Source organism: Pongo abelii, chromosome 16 (assembly GCF_028885655.2).
Source record: "Pongo abelii isolate AG06213 chromosome 16, NHGRI_mPonAbe1-v2.0_pri, whole genome shotgun sequence".
NCBI lineage: Eukaryota > Metazoa > Chordata > Mammalia > Primates > Hominidae > Pongo > Pongo abelii.
This window is the reverse complement of record NC_072001.2, coordinates 62,583,426-62,603,114: the sequence shown is the minus strand read 5'-3', so window position 1 is coordinate 62,603,114 and position 19,689 is coordinate 62,583,426. Positions and strand designations below refer to the sequence as shown.

Here is a 19,689-nt window from a genome sequence, read left to right as displayed (position 1 = left end):
TGGAGACCAAGAGTTTGAGACCAGCCTGGGCAACACAGTAAGACCCTATCTCAAAAAAAAAAAATTAATTAGCTGGGCGTGATGGCATGCACCTATGGTCCCAGCTGGGGAGGCTGAGGCAGGAGGATCTCTTGAGCCCAAGAAGTCAAGGCTGCAGCGAGCCATGTTCATGCCTTTGCATTCCAGCCTGGACAACCGAGTGAGACTCTTTCCAAACAAACAGACAAAAAAACAAAAGCACACAAAACTTGTTATTGCCTGTCTTTTTTTATTCTTAATGAGGTTGAAATGGTATTTCATTGTGGGTTACTGTTTGTTTTTTTTTGCAGGGGGGTTTGAGACAGAGTCTTGCTCTGTCATCCAAGCTGGAGTGCAGTGGCACAATCATAACTTAATACAGCCTTGACCTCCTGGGCTCAAGCGATCCTCCCACCTCAGCATCCCAAGTAGCTAGGACTATAGGTGCATGCCACCATCCTTGGCTAATTTTAAAAAAAAAATTGTTTTTGTATAGATGGGGTCTCAATATGTTGCCCAGGATTGTCCCAAACTCCTGGCCTCAAGCCATCCTCCTGCCTCAGTCTCCCAAAATGCTGGGATAACATGCATGAGCCACCATGCCAGAACTTCAACGTGCTTTTCTTTTTTCTTTCTTTCTTTTTTTTTTTGAGACAGAGTTTTGCTCTTGTTGCCCAGGGTGGAGTGCAATGGTGTGATCTCTGCTCACCACAACCTCCACCTCCCAGGTTCAAGTGATTCTCCTGCCTCAGCCTCCTGGGTAGCTAGGATTATAGGCATGCGCCACCACGCCTGGCTAATTTTGTATTTTTAGTAGAGATGGGGTTTCTCCATATTGCTCAGGCTGGTCTCAAACTCCCAACCTCAGATGATCCACCTGCCTCAGCCTCCCAAAGTGCTGGGATTACAGGCATGAGCCACCGCCCCCGGCCCTCAATGTGCTTTTCATGCCAGACCTTCAAATGCTTTTCCAGTTTGCATTTCCCTGATGACTAATGATAGTGAGCATTTTTTAATATATCTATTCCGTGTTACATTTTATTTTATTAGATTCAACCCATTATTTCAACTGATCAGATTTGCATCAGTTTTCACTTTTTTCAGTTTCCAGTCAAATGCAAATATCAAGGGAGTGGCCTAGCTATAGCCTGTTTGCTAAAAAACGAAAACAACTGAGCATGTTGAGCTGGTGAAAGAACACTGCAGTTTGCATAAGGAACCAGTTTAGGTTGACATTGAAGCTTATTTAGCCATCGCTGAGAAAGTGGATTCTTCAGTCAGGTGCGGTGGCTCACACCTATAATCCCAGCACTTTGGGAGGCCAAGGTGGGAGAATTGCTTGAGCCCCAGAGTTAGAGACCAGCCTGGGCAACATAGAGAGACCCTGTATCTACAAAAAAAATTAAAAATTAGTTGGGCGAGGTGGCACACGCTTGTGAGTCCAGCTACTTGGGAGGCTGAGGTGGGAGGATCTTTTGAGCCCAAGAGGTCAAGGCAGCAGTGAGCAAAGCCATGTTCATGCCACTGCACTCCAGCCTGGGTAACAGAGCGAGACTCTGTCTCAAACACACACACACACACACACACACACACAGAGTGGAGTCTTCTCTTCATAGCTCTAACCTAATCCCTCTTTCTTTCTTTTTTTTTTTTGAGGCAGAACCTTGCTCTGTCGCCCAGGCTGGAGTGCAGTGGTGGGATCTGGGCTCAGTGCAACCTCTGCCTCCTGGATTCAAGCAGTTTTCCTGCCTCAGCCTCCTGAGTAGCTGAGATTACAGGCTTGTACCACCACACCAGGCTAATTTTTGTAGTTTTAGTAGGGATGGGGTTTCAGCATCTTGGGCCAAGTTGGTCTTGAACCCCTGACCTCGTGACCCACCTGTCTCAGCCTCCCAAAGTGCTGGGATTACAGGTATAAATCACCACGCCCGGCCCCTAATCCCACTTTCATTACAGGGCTCTCTCTAATCAGCATCTGCCCAGGGGCTAGCCACTTTGCACTTTAAGCAGCTGCTCTTTCAGCCATCTGAGTCTCTTCCTCACCTTTGCCAGCTTAGCCCCCAAACTAGCCTCCAGAACACATCCATGTAGAGGAAACCATGTCTGCTTTCTCAAGAAATACTCAACATCACTCCTGCTTGATTGGCTTCCTCCTTCCTAGGTTCACACTCTCACACCTAAGAATGAGCAGGTGAGAAGATGCTGCTCTGTTCTTGCCTTAAAGGAGGATGATCCTGCCATCTTGGAGAAGACCCAGTCTGGTATTTGCTCCTTGAAGCGACTGGGACTCCCAAATCTGCAGACTTTCTAACATCCTGCAGGGTGGCCATGGTCCAGTTGAGCAGCCAGAAAGAAGCTCATCAATTGGGATGAAGTTTGTCTCCTGTTTCTAGTTTCTTCATCCAGAGCGGAATTTTTCAAGATGTGGACCAAGGACGACCTGAGTCAGACTCACCCCAGGGCTAGGTGAATGTCCAGAACAACTGAAGCAGAATCTTCATGGGGTAGATTCTAAACAAAACCTACATTTGGAAGAAGCTCCTTAAGAATTATTCTGCATAATAAAACATACAAAACAGACTCCTAGAGGTATTATTAGCTTGCTGCAAAAGTAGTTGCAGTTTTTGCCATCACTTTTGCTCCAACCTAGTATTATTAATTTATTGCTAATTGACAGATATGTAGACGACTCTTTGAAAACTTATAGTTTTGGCCAGGTGCAGTGGCTGACACCTGTAATACCAATACTTTGGGAGGCTGAAGCAGGAAGATCACTTGACTGAGGCCAGGAGTTTGAGACCAGCCTAGGCAACATAGTGAGACCCCATCTCCACAAATTAACACACACACACACACACACACACACACACACACATTTTTGTCCAATGGCAGACATCTCATAATCGGAAGAGTGAAGACTCAAACTCTTTGCCTTGTGTTCCTTCCCCTATGTGACAGCTGCCTTGCTTTTGTCTGTCAAACCCTCAGGGGCAAAACCCTGCAGAGCCTGTCACCTGCTTGACACCAGAAAGCCCCGTCACTTTTTCTGGAAGGTGAAGGGTCCCTGGATTTCACTCCACCTCTTAAATTTCCTCTCCCTGTCCTTTCCAAAACACATGCTTCAAACCAAAGAATCCTGAAATGTATTTTAACGTATTTTAATGTATTTTTATTTTTAATGTATTTAATGTATTTTAAGCAACTGTAGGATACTTATCCATGTAACCCAGATATGAGGTAATTTATATCAATCTTCCCTAACCACACCGTCCCCCAGCAAATGGAAGTGACTGCACACAAATTTAAATAACTGTTGACTCAACTCAGCTTTTTGCACCAAAGCATATCAGAGATTACTGCGCACTTGTGATTGGGTGTTCTTGATAGCACATCTGCCTTAGTCCATTCAGCTGTGACCAGGGACATAGGCCACCTGGGCAACAGAGACTGTGGGGGGACAGTTTCATTTAGAGTGGTGAGCAGAGCAGTCACCATACCTGACATTTCTAGTACAATCCACAAGGTGGTCAAGTCCCAGAAGACTGCTGAAAGTACATTTTATAATAACTAGCATTCCATATAGTTTAATATCATTTGCGGATTCACTGATGCTTCAAGTAGAAACAACACCCTCAGCCGGGCGCTGTAGTTTACGCCTGTAATCCCAGCATTTTGGGAAGCCAAGGCAGGCAGATCACCCGAGGTCAGGAATTCGAGACCAGCCTGACCAACATGGTGAAACCCCCATCTCTACTAAAAATACAAAATTAGCCAGGCATGGTGGCACATGCCTGTAATCCGAGCTACTAGGGAGGCTGAGGCAGGAGAATCGCTTGAACCCAGGAGGTAGAGGTTGCAGTGAACCAAGATCGTGCCATTCACTTCACCCTGGGCAACAAGAGTGAAACTGTCTCAAAAAAAAAGAAAGAAAAGAAAGAGAGAGAGAACATCCTCAAATAGAAACAATACCACCTACCTCTATGTTTTAATACATTTTCAGTAATAATATTTATTCAACAATACATATTAATTTCCTATTAACTATTGGTTTCTTTCTAGATATTAGAATACAGTTTATATTCTGAGAGGGATTAAGGGTCCAGAGTCGGGGAACTCACATTGTAAAGAGGGAACTGCTTACCACCACCAAGCATTTTCAATGAGGAAAACCTGAAAATAATGGGGAGGCTTGATCCAAAGGGCCAAGCTACCTAAAACTACAATGGGCAGTGGGGATCCACTAGAAAAAGGTGTCACAGAGACACCTTAGAAACGTAGCAGGAGGGGTGATGTAAAGGAGGAGGGATTTTCAGGTTGAAATGAAAGACTTTTTTTTGTTTTTTTGTTTTGAGACAGAGTCTTGCTCTGTCACCCAGGCTGGAGTGCAGTGGCCCAATCTCAGCTCACTGCAACCTCTGCCTCCTGGGTTCAAGTGATTCTCCTGCCTCAGCCTTCCGAGTAGCTGGGATTACAGGTGCACACCACCATATCCAGCTAATTTTTGTATTTTTAGTAGAGATGGGGCTTCACCATCTTGGCCAGGCCTATCTTGAATTCCTGAACTTAAGTGATCTGCCCGCATCTGCCTCCTAAAGTGCTGGGATTACAGATGTGAGCCATTGGGCCCGACCTCAAATGAATGACTTTACACATGAATGCAATAATGTTAACTCCCATTCCCTTCTTACTGTCTGTCTTTCTTCTTTGCAGCTCTAAGGGTTTATGAAATGCAGACCTAAGAGAAGTGTGCAAAGAAAGCAAAGGTTTGACACAGGACTTCCTTCCCAGAAATTTTAGGACTAGAGTAAGTCTGTGCTAGGAAACTCACCAGACCTGGAGCCAAAGGAGCTGGGTGTTCAGCCTTGCTTCACTGGCTACGTGACCTTGACCAAACTTTCTTGATATTTCATTTTTCTATTTGTAAAATGGAAACTGTAATTTCTTTTTTTCTTTAATTCCTTTTTGTTTCCCTAAGGTCTAAGACGGCTGCTAAGAAACAGTAATTTCCTACTCAGTGGGTAGCAAAGTGTCTGACACATAAATATTAAGCAAAATATGTATGCTTATTCACATATTCAATTAAAATTCATAACTTCAGTTTCTCCATCTGAGAATGAGAATAGTAATGGTAACACAGGGTTATTATAAGGGAGGTAAAGTGGTTTATCAATTACAAAGTCCCGTACATGTATCAGGTCATCATTATTTAACACATGGGAGGTTGGCAGGGGTCGGTGCGGGGCAGTAGGTTCTCAAAAATTTAGCTTAATGCGCCATCTAGTGATAGACTATAGTTCTGGATTAGTTTTAGAAAAAGTTGAAATGAGGTGAAACTGAAATGATTTCTGCTTCCTGAATTTTATGAAGTCAGGCATATCTAGACCCTCTAGCTTTCAAAACACCTGTTTAAAAGAAGTCTGCAACAAAATTTATCTTTCGCATTGCCCAGAAACGACATGTGGAAGAAAAAATGTGCATGAAAGCACTTTGCGTGGAGACATTCTCAATAAATGATTAATTCAGTGGTGCCCCATATTTTTACCTTTCTTTTGTTTCTTTTTCTTTTTCAGATATTTTTTTCTTTCTTTCTCTTTTTAGAGATAGAGTCTCACTGTGTTTCCCAGGCTGGTCTCCTACCTCAAGCAATCCTCCCACCTCAGCCTCCCAAAGTGCTGGGATTACAGGCGTGAGCCACTACACCCTGTCCCCCCGCCTTTTTTTGGTGTTTTACCCCCAAACGTAGACATTTTACAAAGATCAGTTAATAACAATGCATTAATCGATTTACTAATTTATTCTATTTCTCTTTTTTTTTTTTGAAATAGTGTCTCACTCTGTCACCCAGCCTGGAGTGCAGTGGCACGATCCTGGCTCACTGCAACCAGTTCAAACAATTCCCAGGTTCAAACAATTTTCCTGCCTCAGCCTGCCAAGTAGCTGGGATTACCAGCGCCCTCCGCCACACTCAGCTAATTTTTGTATTTTTTGTAGAGACGGGGTTTCGCCATGTTGGCCAGGGTGGTCGTGAACTCCTGGCCTCAAGCGATCCGCCCTTCCAAAGTGCTGGGATTACAGGCATAAGCCACCACACCCGGCCTCTATTTCTCATTAATCAGAGATTTTAACCCATCTGGAACTATTGTTAAGTGCTGTAATGGGTGTGGGAGGCACTATAAAGAGCTGTCATAATATGAGACAACATAAGGACACCTGAGACCTTAGTTAACCTGCAAGTCCTTTCATGATTAGCACCTGACTTCTCATAGATATTTTTTAAATATTGGGGAAAATGTGATCCTGTCTTCAAGTAGATCACAGTTTAGGGAGAAGACAGCCATGTGTAGTTAATGGAAACAACAGTTTTGAAATTTACTAATTTACTGGTGTCCTTTGCATTTCCTTGTCCTCCCCCTGACTCGCCTCGTATTCTGCAGAGGCATCCATTTGCCCAAGAGGGAACTAGGACTGTTACAACAGGAACTCAAAGAGGACGCAGTCCACATTCAGTTTTGAAACTCAGAATAGATATCTGGAAAGCACAGAAAGACGATAGTCTTAAAAGCCAGGCTTTGTCATGAAAGAAAGAATTTTCTAATTTTCTTTGGCTCCTAGAACTGTGTCAGGGGCACTAACTCTAAGCCTAAGTCAGATGACAAACTCACTTCCATGGTGCAGAAGGAATACTCCTGCTGCCATTAAGGGGCTTAAGGCTCCCTCATCCCCCTAGAAAGGAAGAAATGACAGTGAGAAGGCCACCCTAGAGAGGAAGCAGAAATAGAAAGCCGGGTTCTCTTTTTCACACAAGTGGAGTGTGGGGAGGAGAAACAAACGTTGACAAACATGTTCTCCCTTTTCTTCCTCTTGAGGTGAAACTCTGCAGTGGACAAACTGGTAAAAATGCCCAGGTAGGCTGGAGGTAGCTGAGAACCTTGTAGGAGGAAGAGGGAAGGTGAAGACTTACTAAAGACACTCGGCATTTGGTCCCGCCCAACATGGTTTGGGCAGCAGCACAGCAGCTGCTAGACAGGTAAACTCTAGGCCAGAGGGTTCCTGGGTGAGGCCAGAGGAAGAGATGGACCAGCAGGTGCCTGTGGCAAGGACAAGGGTCTGCTCTGTCCAGGACTTGTTCACGGACACAGGGATGAACACCTAGCACAATGTCAGGTACTCAAAAAGTCTTAGCTAGCCCTAGAGGGTATTGGTTTATTAGAACACAAGAGCGACACAGCACCAAAGGAAAAGCAGATAGGTGGTACGGGGAAACAGTGTGATAGCTACAGAGGCAAATTACTCTCCTTAAGCATTACGTCAGTTAGGGTCCATTCAAGAAAACAGAATCCTCCCTAGGTATTCCAAACACAGATAATTTAATAAATGAATTGGTCACCCACATTATGGAAACTGAGAAGCCGACCAGGAGATAATGAGTCATCCAGAGATTATAAGAGCAGGAAGCCGCTATTAACCATGTGGCTGAAAGGACAACACATTGGCAACTAGATGGACATTGAATGCCTGAATCGTAAATAGGCTTATTTTTATAAAAATATTTAATAAGATGGCCAGGTGCAGTGGCTCACGCCTGTGATCCCAGCACTTTGGAAGGCTGAGGCGGGTGGATCACGAGGTTATGAGTTTGAGACCAGCCTGACCAACATGGTGAAACCCCGTCTCTACTAAAAATACAAAAATTAGCCGGGCGTGGTGGCACTCGCCTGTAATCCCAGCTACTCAGGAGGCTGAGGCAGGAGAATCGCTTGAACCCGGGAGACAGAGGTTGCAGAGAGCTGAGATCGCACCACTGCACTCCAGACTAGGTGACAGAGAGAGACTCAGTCTCAAAATAATAATAAGATGGCCAGGCGTGGTGACTTACGCCTGTAATCCCAGCACTTTGGGAGGCCGAGGCGGGTAAATCACGAGGTCAGGAGATCAAGATCACCCTAGCCAACATGGTGAAACCCTGTCTCTACTAAAAATACAAAAATTATCTGGGCGTACTGCCACATGCCTATAATCCCAGCTACTCAGGAGGCTGAGGCAGGAGAATCGCTTGAACCAGGGAGTCAGAAGTTGCAGTGAGCCAAGATCATACCACTGCACTTCAGCCTGGCAACAGAGAGACTCCATCTCAAAAAAAAAAAAAAAAAAAAAAAAAACACCATATTTAATAAGATGTAGGTAAACTTTTATTTTTATTTATTTATTTTTTGAAACTAGGTCTCACTTTGCCACCCAGGCTGGAGCGCATTGGGGTAATCAGCTCACTGCAGCCTCGACCTCCTGGGCTCAGTGAGCCCCCCCACCTCAGCCCCCAAAGTAGCTAGGACTAAATTTCACCTTGTTGCCCAGGCTGGTATTGAACTCCTGAGTTCAAGTGATCCGTCTGCCTCAGCCTCCCAAACTGCTGGGATTACAGGTGTAAGCCACAGCACCAGGCCAAGATGGAGGTACATTTTAAAAATTAAAATCAGCTTTAAATAATTTTTGCTTAAAAATGTATCTTTGGCAGGGGGCAGTGGCTTACACCCGCAATCCCAGCACTTTGAGAGGCTAAGGCAGGCAGATCACTCGAGGTCAGGAGTTCCAGACCAGCCTGGCCAACATAGCAAAACTCCCTCTCTGCTAAAAATACAAAAATGAGCTAGGCCTGGTGGCTCACGCCTGTAGTCCCAGCTATTGGGGAGGGTGAGACAGGAGAATAGCTTAAACCTGGGAAGGGGAGACTACAGTGAGCCGAGATTGCACTACTGCACTCCAGCCTGGGTGACAGAGTGAGACTCCGTCTCAAAAAAAAAAAAAACTTCTTTAACTTGTATTTCATCATTAAATACAGGCAAGAAGGGGGTTTGTTTTCGGAAAGGGCTGTTAATCACCTTGTTTTAATAAACTAAGTTCCTCCCAAACTTAGGTCAGCCTATGCCCAGGAATGAACAAAGACAGCTTGGAGCTTAGAAGCAAGATGGAGTTGGCTAGGTCAGATCTCTTTTGCTGTCTCAGCTATAATTTTGCAATAGCAGTTTCATGATCTCCAAAGGCTCTTTTCCCGAGGCATTCCTTCGTTCTGGGTTCTCCCTACTGAAACAGATTCCCTAGGAGTTTTCATTCTCTCCAGGTGGGGACAGCAAAGGACAGTGAATCCCATGGACGGGCCTGGTAGTGCTGTGGAGAGCTCCTCGCACTTCTCTGGCGACTGGCAGTAAGTGCTGGAAATCTGCAAACATCTTCGCTCCCCGCCATCTCTTCCTCCATGTCTCAGAGGAGTCACACCGCTCAGAGTCAGATCTTTGCTTTACCTGTGGCCCAAGTCAGTTTCAAAAATAATTAAACTACAAGTTTAAAAATTAAACAAAGCATGGTAATTAAAAATAAAAACAGACCAGACACCATCTAAAGCAATCAGCTATCCCCAAGATAAGCTAATTATAAAAACTAAGCACTGAATTTAGCTCCAAATTTCTAGATATCAGGGCAGGGTCAGGATTAGGGTAAAGCAGCCTCAAATGCAAAAGGTGAGAGGCCCGGTGTGGTGGCTCATACCAGTAATCCCAGCATTTTGGGAGGCTGAGTTGGGAGGATTCCTGGAGGCCAGGAGTTAAGACCTGCCTGGGCAACATAGTAAGACCCCATAGCTACAAATTTTTTTTTATTTTAATTATCCAGGCATGGTGGTGCACACCTGTAATCCTAGCTACTCAGGAGACTGAGGCTGTAATGAGCTATGAGCTATGATCACACCACAGCTTCCAGCCTGGGTGACAGAGGGAGACCCTGTCTTTTTTAAAAAAAAAAAAAAAAAAAGGTGACAAGGAGAAGGGAAGACCAAAACCTCAACAACCAAGTAAATAATATTTCAATGTAATATTTCTAAAAATCAAAATTAAAAAACCCTCACAAAAAACAATATGTCCAATTTTTGCATAAAAACATGTATATAGAGGGAAATACTTTTTCTTTTGCCTCAATTCCAAAATGACACCACATAGCACAGTCAGATCTGGTCTTTAGTTAAGATTTGATATTTTGTTCATCTGGAATTTTTTTTTTTTTTTTAGACAGAGTCTCGCTCTGTCCCCAGGCTGGAGTGCAGTGGCACGATCTCAGTTCACTGTAAGCTCTTCCTCCCGGGTTCGCATCATTCTCCTGCCTCAGCCTCCTGAGTAGCTGGGACTACAGGTGCCCACCACCACGCCTGGCTAATTTTTTGTATTTTTTAGTAGAGATGGGGTTTCACCCTGTTAGCCAGATGGTCTCGATCTCCTGACCTCATGATCCACCTGCCTTGGCCTCCCAAAGTGCTGGGATTACAGGTGTGAGCCACCGCGCCCGGCCCTGTTCATCTGGAATTTTTTAGTATTAATGGTGATCTTTTAAAATATTACATTAAAATATTATAATCTTAGAGTGTTCGGTGCCCCTCTAAATTTATCAAGGTGAATGCCTCACTGTGACTCACCTTCATCCCAGCCCTGCGAGGGGCCCCTCACTAGGGAGCATCAGAATCTCTGGACTCGCCTGGCCAACAAGCCCTTGCCAGGCATCCCACATGCCCATGATGCCCTGGGGCAAGCCTGGCAGACTTGCAGTTCACAAGACTCCACCCCATCGGCCTTGGGCTGGCTCTTCCCCCTCCATCCGGTGCCAGCCACCAAATCTTTCCCAACACAGTGCTCCAGGCACCTCTATCTACTGATCAGAACTGACAGATGAGATAAAAATCTTTTTTAAAAAATTTATTGTGGTAAGGACATGTAACATGAGATCTACCCTCTTAACGAAGTTTTAAGTGTACAACACATGGCTGTTAACTATAGGTGCAATGTTATACGGCAGATCTCTACAGTTGCGTTTTGTTTTGTTTTTTGAGATGGAGTCTAGCTCTGTCACTCAGGCTGGAGTGCAATGGCACGATCTCAGCTCACTGCAACCTCTGCCTCCCAGGCTAAAGCGATTCTCCTGTGTCAGCCTCGCGAGTAGCTGGGATTACGGGCGCATGCCACCATGCCTGGCTAATTTTTATATTTTTAGTAGAGACAGGGTTTCACCATGTTGGCCAGGCTAGTCTCAAACTCCTGACCTCAGGTGATCTACCTGACTTGGCCTCCCAAAGTGCTGGGATCACAGGAGTGAGCCACCATGTCTGGCCAGATCTCTAGAATTTATTCATCTTGCTTAAAGATAAAATCTTAAAAATAAAGACCTAGGAAATTATTCTAACAGGGACAACTGACATAATATTGTAGGAATGAGACCGGAGAGCATTTCCAGCTCCAAAGCTCATTTTAGGCTGACAGATGATGGTGCAGAGTTGTAGACAGGGCTGTGTATTAGTCTGTTCTCATGCTGCTAATAAATACATACCCGAGACTGGGTAATTTATAAAGGAAAGAGGTTTAATGGACTCACAGTTCCACATGGCTGGGGAGGCCTCACAATCATGGCGTAAGGCGAATGAGGAGCAAAGTCACATCTTACATGGCATCAGCCAAGAGAGTGTGTGCAGGGGAACTCCCCTTTATAAAACCATCAGATCTCATGAGCCTTATTCCCTATCATGAGAACAACAGGGGAAAAACCGGCCCCCGTGATTCAATTACCTCTCACCGGGTCCCTCCCAAGACACATGGGAATGATGGGAGCTACAATTCAAGATGAGATTTGGGTGAGGACACAGCCAAACTATATCAGGCTGTACGTTGAAAGAGTGAGGTAACTATTGCTCTAGATGCTGCTGGTCTGTGGACACTTTGAGGACCATCCAGTAGAAATTTCTGTAGTTACAGAACTCTTCCACATTCGCACAGGCAATACAGTAGGCACTAACCATGGGAGGCTACTGAGTGCTTGAAATGTGGCTAGTGCAACTAAGAAACTAAACGTTAAGACATATCTAATTCTGATGAATTTATATTTACATTTAAATGATTTAAATGGCCACATATTTTTCTTTTTCTCTTTTTTTTTTTTTTTTGAGATTGAGTTTCGCTCTGTTGCCCAGGCTGGAGTGCAGTGGCACAGTCTCGGCTCACTGCAACCTCCGCCTCCTGGGTTCACACCATTCTCCTGCCTCAGCCTCCCGAGTAGCTGGGACTATAGGCGCCTGCCACCATGCCCGGCTAATTTTTTGTATTTTTAGTAGAGACAGGGTTTCACCGTGTTAGCCAGGATGGTCTTGATCTCCTGACCTCGTGATCCGCCTGCCTCGGCCTCCCAAAGTGCTGGGATTACAGGCATGAGCCACTGTGCCCGGCCAATGACTACATATTTTCCTTTGGCTGGAACCACCATCTTCTAATTATTTGCCTAAATGATGAAAAAAAAGGGAAAGAGGAGAAGCACCTCCTCTCTGTCCCCTGGGCCTTTTAGAATGCATAGAGTTGTTCCTTTGGACACACACATGTGAATCTACAAGAAGGGAGATGTTGTAGACATCAAGGGAATGGGTACTGTGCAAAAAGGAATATCCCACAAATGTTACCATGGCAAAGCTGGAAGTCTACAGTGCTACCCAGCATGCTGTTGGCATTTCTGTAAACAAACAAGATTCTAGCCAAGAGAATTACTGTATATGTTGAGCATATGAAGTACTTAAAGAGCAAGATAGTTTCCTAAACGCTGAAGGAAAATGATCAGAAAAAGAAAGAACCCAAAGAGAAACGTACCTGGGTTCCACTGAAGCATCAGCCTGCTCTACCCAGAGAAGCACACACTTAGTGAACCAACAGAAGGGAGCCTGAGCTGCTGGAACCTGTTCCCTATGAATTTATGGCATAATAGGTGCCAAAAAAATTAAGGACCTCTTGACTGTTAAAAAAAAAAATCCACGTAATTGATGGCTACTTATTAGTGCAGCAGGCCTCAGATTTTACATTACAATCACCTGCAGGACTTGAAGCAATTTGGTGTGTCCGTCTCAGAGCCTCTGATTCAGTAGGTTTTGGTGGAGCCTGAGAGTTTTCACTTCTTTTTTTTTTTTTTTTTTTGAGACAGACTCTCACTCTGCTGCCCAGGCTGGAGTGCAGTGGCGTGATCTCGGCTCACTGCAACCTCTGCCTCCCAGGTTCAGGCAATTCTCCTGCCTCAGCTTCCCGAGTAGCTGGGATTACAGGCATGTGCCACCACACCCGGCTAATTTTTGTATTTTTTGTAGAGATTGGGGTTTCACCATGTTGGCCAGGCTAGTCTCAAACTCCTGACCTCAGGTGATCCGCCCACCTCAGCCTCCCAAAGCGTTGGGACTACAGGCGTAAGCCACCGCACCCAGGTGTACACATACCTGATTCCCCACTTTCACTTCTTTTGGGTAGGGAGATCCACTTCTAAGCTCCCTCACATGACTATGGAAATTGTCAATTCATCTTGGGCTATTTTTTGTTCAGTTCATCTCAAAAAGTTATTTTGTCATCCTTGTAAATCCAGAGCTAAAGGACCTTGGCAGTATCCTTTTATAGAGTAGACACTGCACTGCAGGCCCACCCGACTGAGACTCAGAGTCCAGATTCTGGCTGGAGCAGGAAGTCGGTAAAATGTCTCCCAGTGACCCCATCCCCAGGTGTTCAGCCCCTTGTGTGATCCCCTCCCGCTGTGTGTGCGCTGGGCTTGCTTTTCATGAAGAGACTAGTGGAAGTGGTGGCTTGTCACTTCTGAGATTAGGTTACAAAAGACTAGCTTCCTTCCTGTTCACCCTCTCTCTCACTCGTACTGGTGGAAGCAAGCTGCCGTGTTGTAAACAACCTGTCAGGAGGGTTGTGTGGCAGAGCAAGGGACTGATGTCACGATGCTTTGTGATTCTTTTTCCCCCTGAAAGCCTAGCGGGATAATTACAACTTGAATGGAGCCATCTTCTCTGTTCTGCTCTACACTCCCCTAACACAATCCATCTCCCAATGTGCAGAGCCAGGGCCCCCGACCTAGGACAGCCCAAGTGCAGGGGATGAAATGCCTGTGATCCTGCAAGTCCTGTGGTACCAACTCCCCCCACCTCTGGTGCCTCCATTGATACAGCCAGGGGAAGACGTTTGACAAGCTAATTAGATTGCCTCATTACGTATTTGGAATCGGGGCATTTAAAAGCAAGGGTAGTCAGATGGCAGGAGGCCAAGCTCATGTAGATATGGCTGATGTCGGTGGCCTGGCAAGTCACTTATGTGGGAAGCCAAAATGTGTCTTCGGAGGTAGTGCAGTGTGCTGGTAATGCTCCCAGAGTGCGGAAGTAGGCGGCCTGGCTTGAATCATGGCTCCCATTTATTAGCTATAGGATTTGGGGCAAGTTGCTTAACCTTTAGGTGACTCTGTTTTCTCATCTGTAAAATGGGGAAATGGTATTGAACTCAACTAGTTAAAATGAAAAGAGTTGACACACACAAGGGACACAGCACAGGCACACAGCACACACCCGAGAACTGCCAGAGACAAGAAGGCTGCAGAGAAGGCCCTACAGCCCCGAAACCCACAGACCAGCAGCTCCCAATGACATTCCAGTCCTCAGAGGAACTGCCAGGACTTGAGCACTTTATTTCAACCATCAAAGCGTTTCCACAGAGAGCAAACAGAAATATTTCCTATGGCATTTTACCTAATTAAGTCTTCAGCTCAATACTAAAAGACTTTTCAATTTAAAAATCATACACCACATTTATTTGAAAATTTTATTTTTCTTTTTATTGCAAATTTCTGGTAAAGGAAAGAACATGGAAGCTGATTCTCATTTGAGCTTTGGTGAGAAGAGAACTGCACTGTGGCTCGACAGCTGACCACCTCAGCTGCACACCCAAACACGCAGAGGCCTCGGGCTTGCACTATGCCTGCGACCCACCTCCCGGAGGTTCTGACTTAATCGGTCTAGGAGGCACAGCGGGGCATCAGTAGCTTTCCCAACTCCTCCGGATGATTTCAACATGTAGCCAAGGTGAGCACGCCTGTGGTGGCTCATCTGAAGGGGCTGACAATGTCAGAGGCACCTGAGAAACTCACCTGACAGCCAAGTGTCACCTGCTTACATCACTCCTTGGCCACAGTCCAGCTGGTGCTCCCCGCCTCCCTCCCAGGTGTCGATGTTCTGATTCCTTCTCCTCAAAGACCCCAGAGGACAGAGATGCTGGAGGGGGTGTGGCTTCCTGTGCTGTGGTTTGTGCTTAAACGTGGAGAACCACATGAACCATGTGTACGCTACCACAAAAGAAATTCACTTTCTGATTGCAAAACAGCATTCGCCTTTTTTTATTTAAGTGGAAATTTGTGGCAAAAATAAGAAAATATGTGTTGGATAATATAGTCCCTATATAACCTCTCATGTCCAAATTTGAAAAAAAAAATTGTCAAGCCATTGACAGCAAAATATGTACTTTAGCAGCATATTTTATATGGGTAAACAGTAACAGCCAGTTAGATACTTCATTTGTGATTTATCCTAAAAATAGAAAATGCTTCTTATTTTCCTGAGTCCTTGGCAAACAAAAAACATTTTTTTCTTTTTAATTGTTAAAGTATTCCTGTTTTTCTTTTTCCTGGGGCACCCTCACAGTTCAGAACGTTGTGTCTCACTGTCAGTTTTTACATACAGAGATGAACAAACAGCACTGGGGCCAATTTTCAATGACTGATCAAATATGGCGATTGAAAATAAAACACCCATCATCTACAAAGTTGCTCAAGATGAAAGTTTCTTACAGTGCTATAAATGCAATATGGATTTGAATTGTTGTCCATACAAAAGTATGAATTTCTATTCCATTAGTAATACTGAATGATTAATACCTTAACAGTGATAAAATTTTTAGAACATTTAAAAAATACAGAGGATTCCAGTTTTACATCATACTTCTGACAGATTATCATACTTTCTATTTTGTCTGCAAAACTTTTAAAGAGTACAGTGCATTGACATGATAAAACCAAGGCACAGAAATACAGTTACGATAAGTGTATATAAACCCTAGCACTTTGTGCCAATTTTGGAAACAGATCATAAAGTCTGAAAAATTATCACATTCTATTTCATTAGTGAACAATTAATTGTGCAATAAATAGACTGTTAACCACCATTCCATTATTAAATATATGGCTATCACTATACAGGTTGTGGATAATTCAAAAATAGTTTTAAATATTAAAACCTGTAATATCTAGGTGGTTAACGCAGATATTGAGCCTTACATTATCTAAATAAGTTTCCATTTAATTTGCAATCCACATGGCAGTTAGCAATGTTTAAACTATTTCCATTACATAAATGGTGGGGTTTATTCTAAATGTTAAATCCTTTCCCCTTACAAAAGACAGATTTACAAGAAGATAACCAATATAAGAAATGCATAGACAACAATAATAAAATCCAAATTGGACTCAAAGGTTGAAGTCTAATCTACTGGGACATTCTCTTAATTTAGGGTGAGCAGCAACACATTCCTGTAATGATTCATTAGTTTCTTAATTAAAAAAAATCACCATGACATTTTTCAAAATAGTAAACAGTCTTCATTAGTGCATCAAGCATTGAAGAAAAATTGTCGTCTTTCCATTCATAAAATGAAGAAGATACAACCCTTTCAAAATCCAGGGCGGGGGATTTCCATTGAATTTAGAGAAGTGAAATAAACTGGTAAAAACTGTATTTCATACTTTTAACGAAAGAGTATTTTCAAGACTCAAGGTAAACATTTAGACCCATAAAAACACATTTCTTGGCACATGCACGCCATGGATGGAACAATCCTGAATGCAGCAACGGCCTGGCTACAGAGGTATCCGGCTCCTAGCCCCACTGGCAAAACTGTCTTTTAGGACCTTGTCCCAGCTCCCTTCACATGGGGGTCTCTGGCTTCTGCATCAGCTGGATTTGCTTCTGTAGCTGGTCCCTGTCCAGCTTCATCTTGGCCTCGAGAACTTGCCTGAGGGATCCTATGCTTTCATAGACAGCTGTAAACCCTTGAAGGAGAGGTAAATTTCACAAGAGTTAACATTTTTTTAAAATGCTGTATCAAATTCTATAGTATCTAGTAATGGTTGATTCAGGCACAAATTATTAATAGATGCTAAAACCTCTGGGATGAAAGTTTGATGGGGAACGGGTGAGTTTCTAGTTTCTCCCTAGAGATTACTTTTTAATTACAAAAAGGAAAAAGGAACTATTACAATGGAGAAGACTGTCATATACCACTTTAACCAAGTGATCAAAGCTCACGTCACCAATACTGGGAGAAACAACATAATGTAACTCCTGAAAAGATACCCTGAGCAGGGCACAACATCACTTCTTGACATTTTTAAAGAATACCAAAATACACCTAAATTATATCAAGATGAAGCAAACAGGCCTGGTACGGTGGCTCATGCCAGTAATCCCAGCACTTTGGGAGGCTGAGGCAGGTGGATCACCTGAGGTCAGGAGTTTGAACCAGCCTGGCCAACATGGTGAAACCCTGTCTCTACTAAAAATACAAAAATTAGCTGGGTATGGTGGCGCACACCTGTAGTCCCAGCTACTCGGGAGGCTGAGGCAGGCAGAATTGCTTGAACCCAGGAAGCGGACGTTGCAGTGAGCTGAAATCGTGCTACTGCACTCCGGCCTGGACAACAGAGCAAGACGCCGTCTCAAAAAAAAAAAAAAAAAAAAGTGAAGCAAACAAATCTAAAGTAGGGATAGTCTACAAAATGCTGGCTAGCTGGTATTGTTTAAAAATGTCAGCATCACTGAGAAACTGATCCAGATTAATAGAGACTAAATAAAGAAACATGACAACTAAATACGATGTGTAATTCTGGATTGGAACCTGAAGGGCCAACATCACTAATTGTAGGAAAAATACAAATTAAAACCACAATGAGTTATCACCTCACACCTGTTAGGATGGCTGTTATCAAAAAGACAAAAGAGTACAAGCATTGGCGAGGGTGTGAAGAAAGGGAAACACTTGTACACTGTTGGTGGGAATGCAGGATGGGGCCGCCATAGTGGAAAACAGTATAGGGCAGGGGTATCCAAACTTTCGGCTTCCTTGGGCCACACTGAAAGAATTGTCTTGGGCAATACAAATATACTAACACTAACGATAGCTGATGAGTGATTTTTTAAAAATCACAAAAAAATCTCATAATGTTTTAAGAAAGTTTACGAAATTGGGTTGGGCTGCATTCAAAGCCATCCTGGGTCGCATGTGGCCTGCGGGATGTGGGTTGGACAAGCTTGGTATAGAGGTTACTAAAGAAATTTAAAATAGAACTACCATACGACTCAGCAATCTCACTACTGGATATATTCCCAAAGGAAATTAAATTACTGCCTCATAAAGATATCTGCACTCCCCTGTTCATTGCACCATTATTTACAATAGCCAAGATAATGGAAACAACTGAAGTGTGTCCATCAAAAAATTAGTGAATAAAGAAATTGTGCGTATATACATATGATGAATATTATTCAGCTTTACAAAAAAGGAGAGCCTGCCATTTGTCACAAATGGATAAAAATGGAGGACATTACGCTAAGTGAAATAAGACAGATACAGAAAGAAAAATACTGCATGATCTCATGTGTGCAATCTAAAAAAAGAAAAGGAAGGAAGGAAGGAAGGAAGGAGGGGAGAGGAGGGGAGGGGAAGGGAGGGGAAGGGAAGGGAAGGGAGAAAGAAAAGAAAGAGAAAGAAAGGAAAGAGAAAGAAAGCAAGGAAAGAGAAAGAAAGAAAAAGAAAGAAAGAAAGAAAAAGAAAGAAAAAGAAAGAAAGAAAGAAAGAAAGAAAGAAAAGAAAGAAAGAAAAGAAAGAGAAGGAGGAAGGAAGGAATGAAGGAAGGAAGGGAGGGAGGGAGGAAGGGAGGGAGGGAGGGAGGGAGGAAAGGCCGAGGCAGGTGGATTACTTGAGGTCAGGAGTTTGAGACTAGCCTGGCCAACACCGTGAAACTCCATCTCTACTAAAAATAAAAAATTAGCTGGGCCTGCTGGTGCACATCTACAATCCCAGCTACCCGCGAGGCTGAGGTATGAGAATCACTTGAACATGGGAAGAATAGGTCGCAGTGAGCCAAGATTGCACCACTGCACTCCAGCCTAGGCGACAGAGCAAGATTCTGTCTAAAAAAAAAGAAAAGAAAGAAAGTCGAAAACATAAACATAGAGAATAAAATGGTGGTTGCCAAAGGTGGGGCGGAAGAGGAGCAAATGGGGAGATGCAGGTCAAAGGATACAAATTGCTGATATAGAGAATGAACAAGACCAGACATCTCATGTATAGCATGAGGACTACAGTCAATGATATTGTATTGTATTTGGGATTTTTGCTAAAAGAGTACATTTTCAGGTGTTCTTGCCATACACACACACACACACAGACACACACAGACATACACACACAAATACCTGTGAGATGATACATATGTTAACCTGCTTGAATACAGTAACTATTTCACTATGTATATATATATCAAAATATAAACATCTTGTTGTATGCCTTAAATATATACAATAATTTTTTAATTTAAAAAACATGTAATTAGAAAAAAAAAGACACTGGACTGGAAAAGGGTTGCTATAAAGAAAACAATGGCACGTTGAAAACTGAATATTAAAAATTTCATTGATGATACATTGTATTAAAGTTATTTATAAGGGAATATCCTTGTTCTTAGGATATATACACTGAAATAATAAGAGGGCAACCAGGCAGTGGCTCACACCTG

At 43.6% G+C, this 19,689-nt stretch overlaps 1 protein-coding gene across 2 annotated transcripts in view; it reads right to left on the bottom strand.

The window, feature by feature from the left end:
• Window positions 1-14,652: 14,652 nt before the first annotated feature.
• Window positions 14,653-19,689, bottom strand: part of FAM81A (family with sequence similarity 81 member A) — an 84,672-nt gene continuing 79,635 nt past the window's right edge. Inside the window, exon 9 of one of the 2 annotated variants that reach the window (XM_002825506.4) lies at window positions 14,653-16,944. In XM_002825506.4, coding sequence (XP_002825552.1) covers window positions 16,820-16,944 — 125 coding nt within the window. In that variant the 3' untranslated portion in view covers window positions 14,653-16,819. The remainder of the gene's footprint in view (window positions 16,945-19,689) is intronic. The other variant, XM_063716169.1, reaches the window with a different exon arrangement.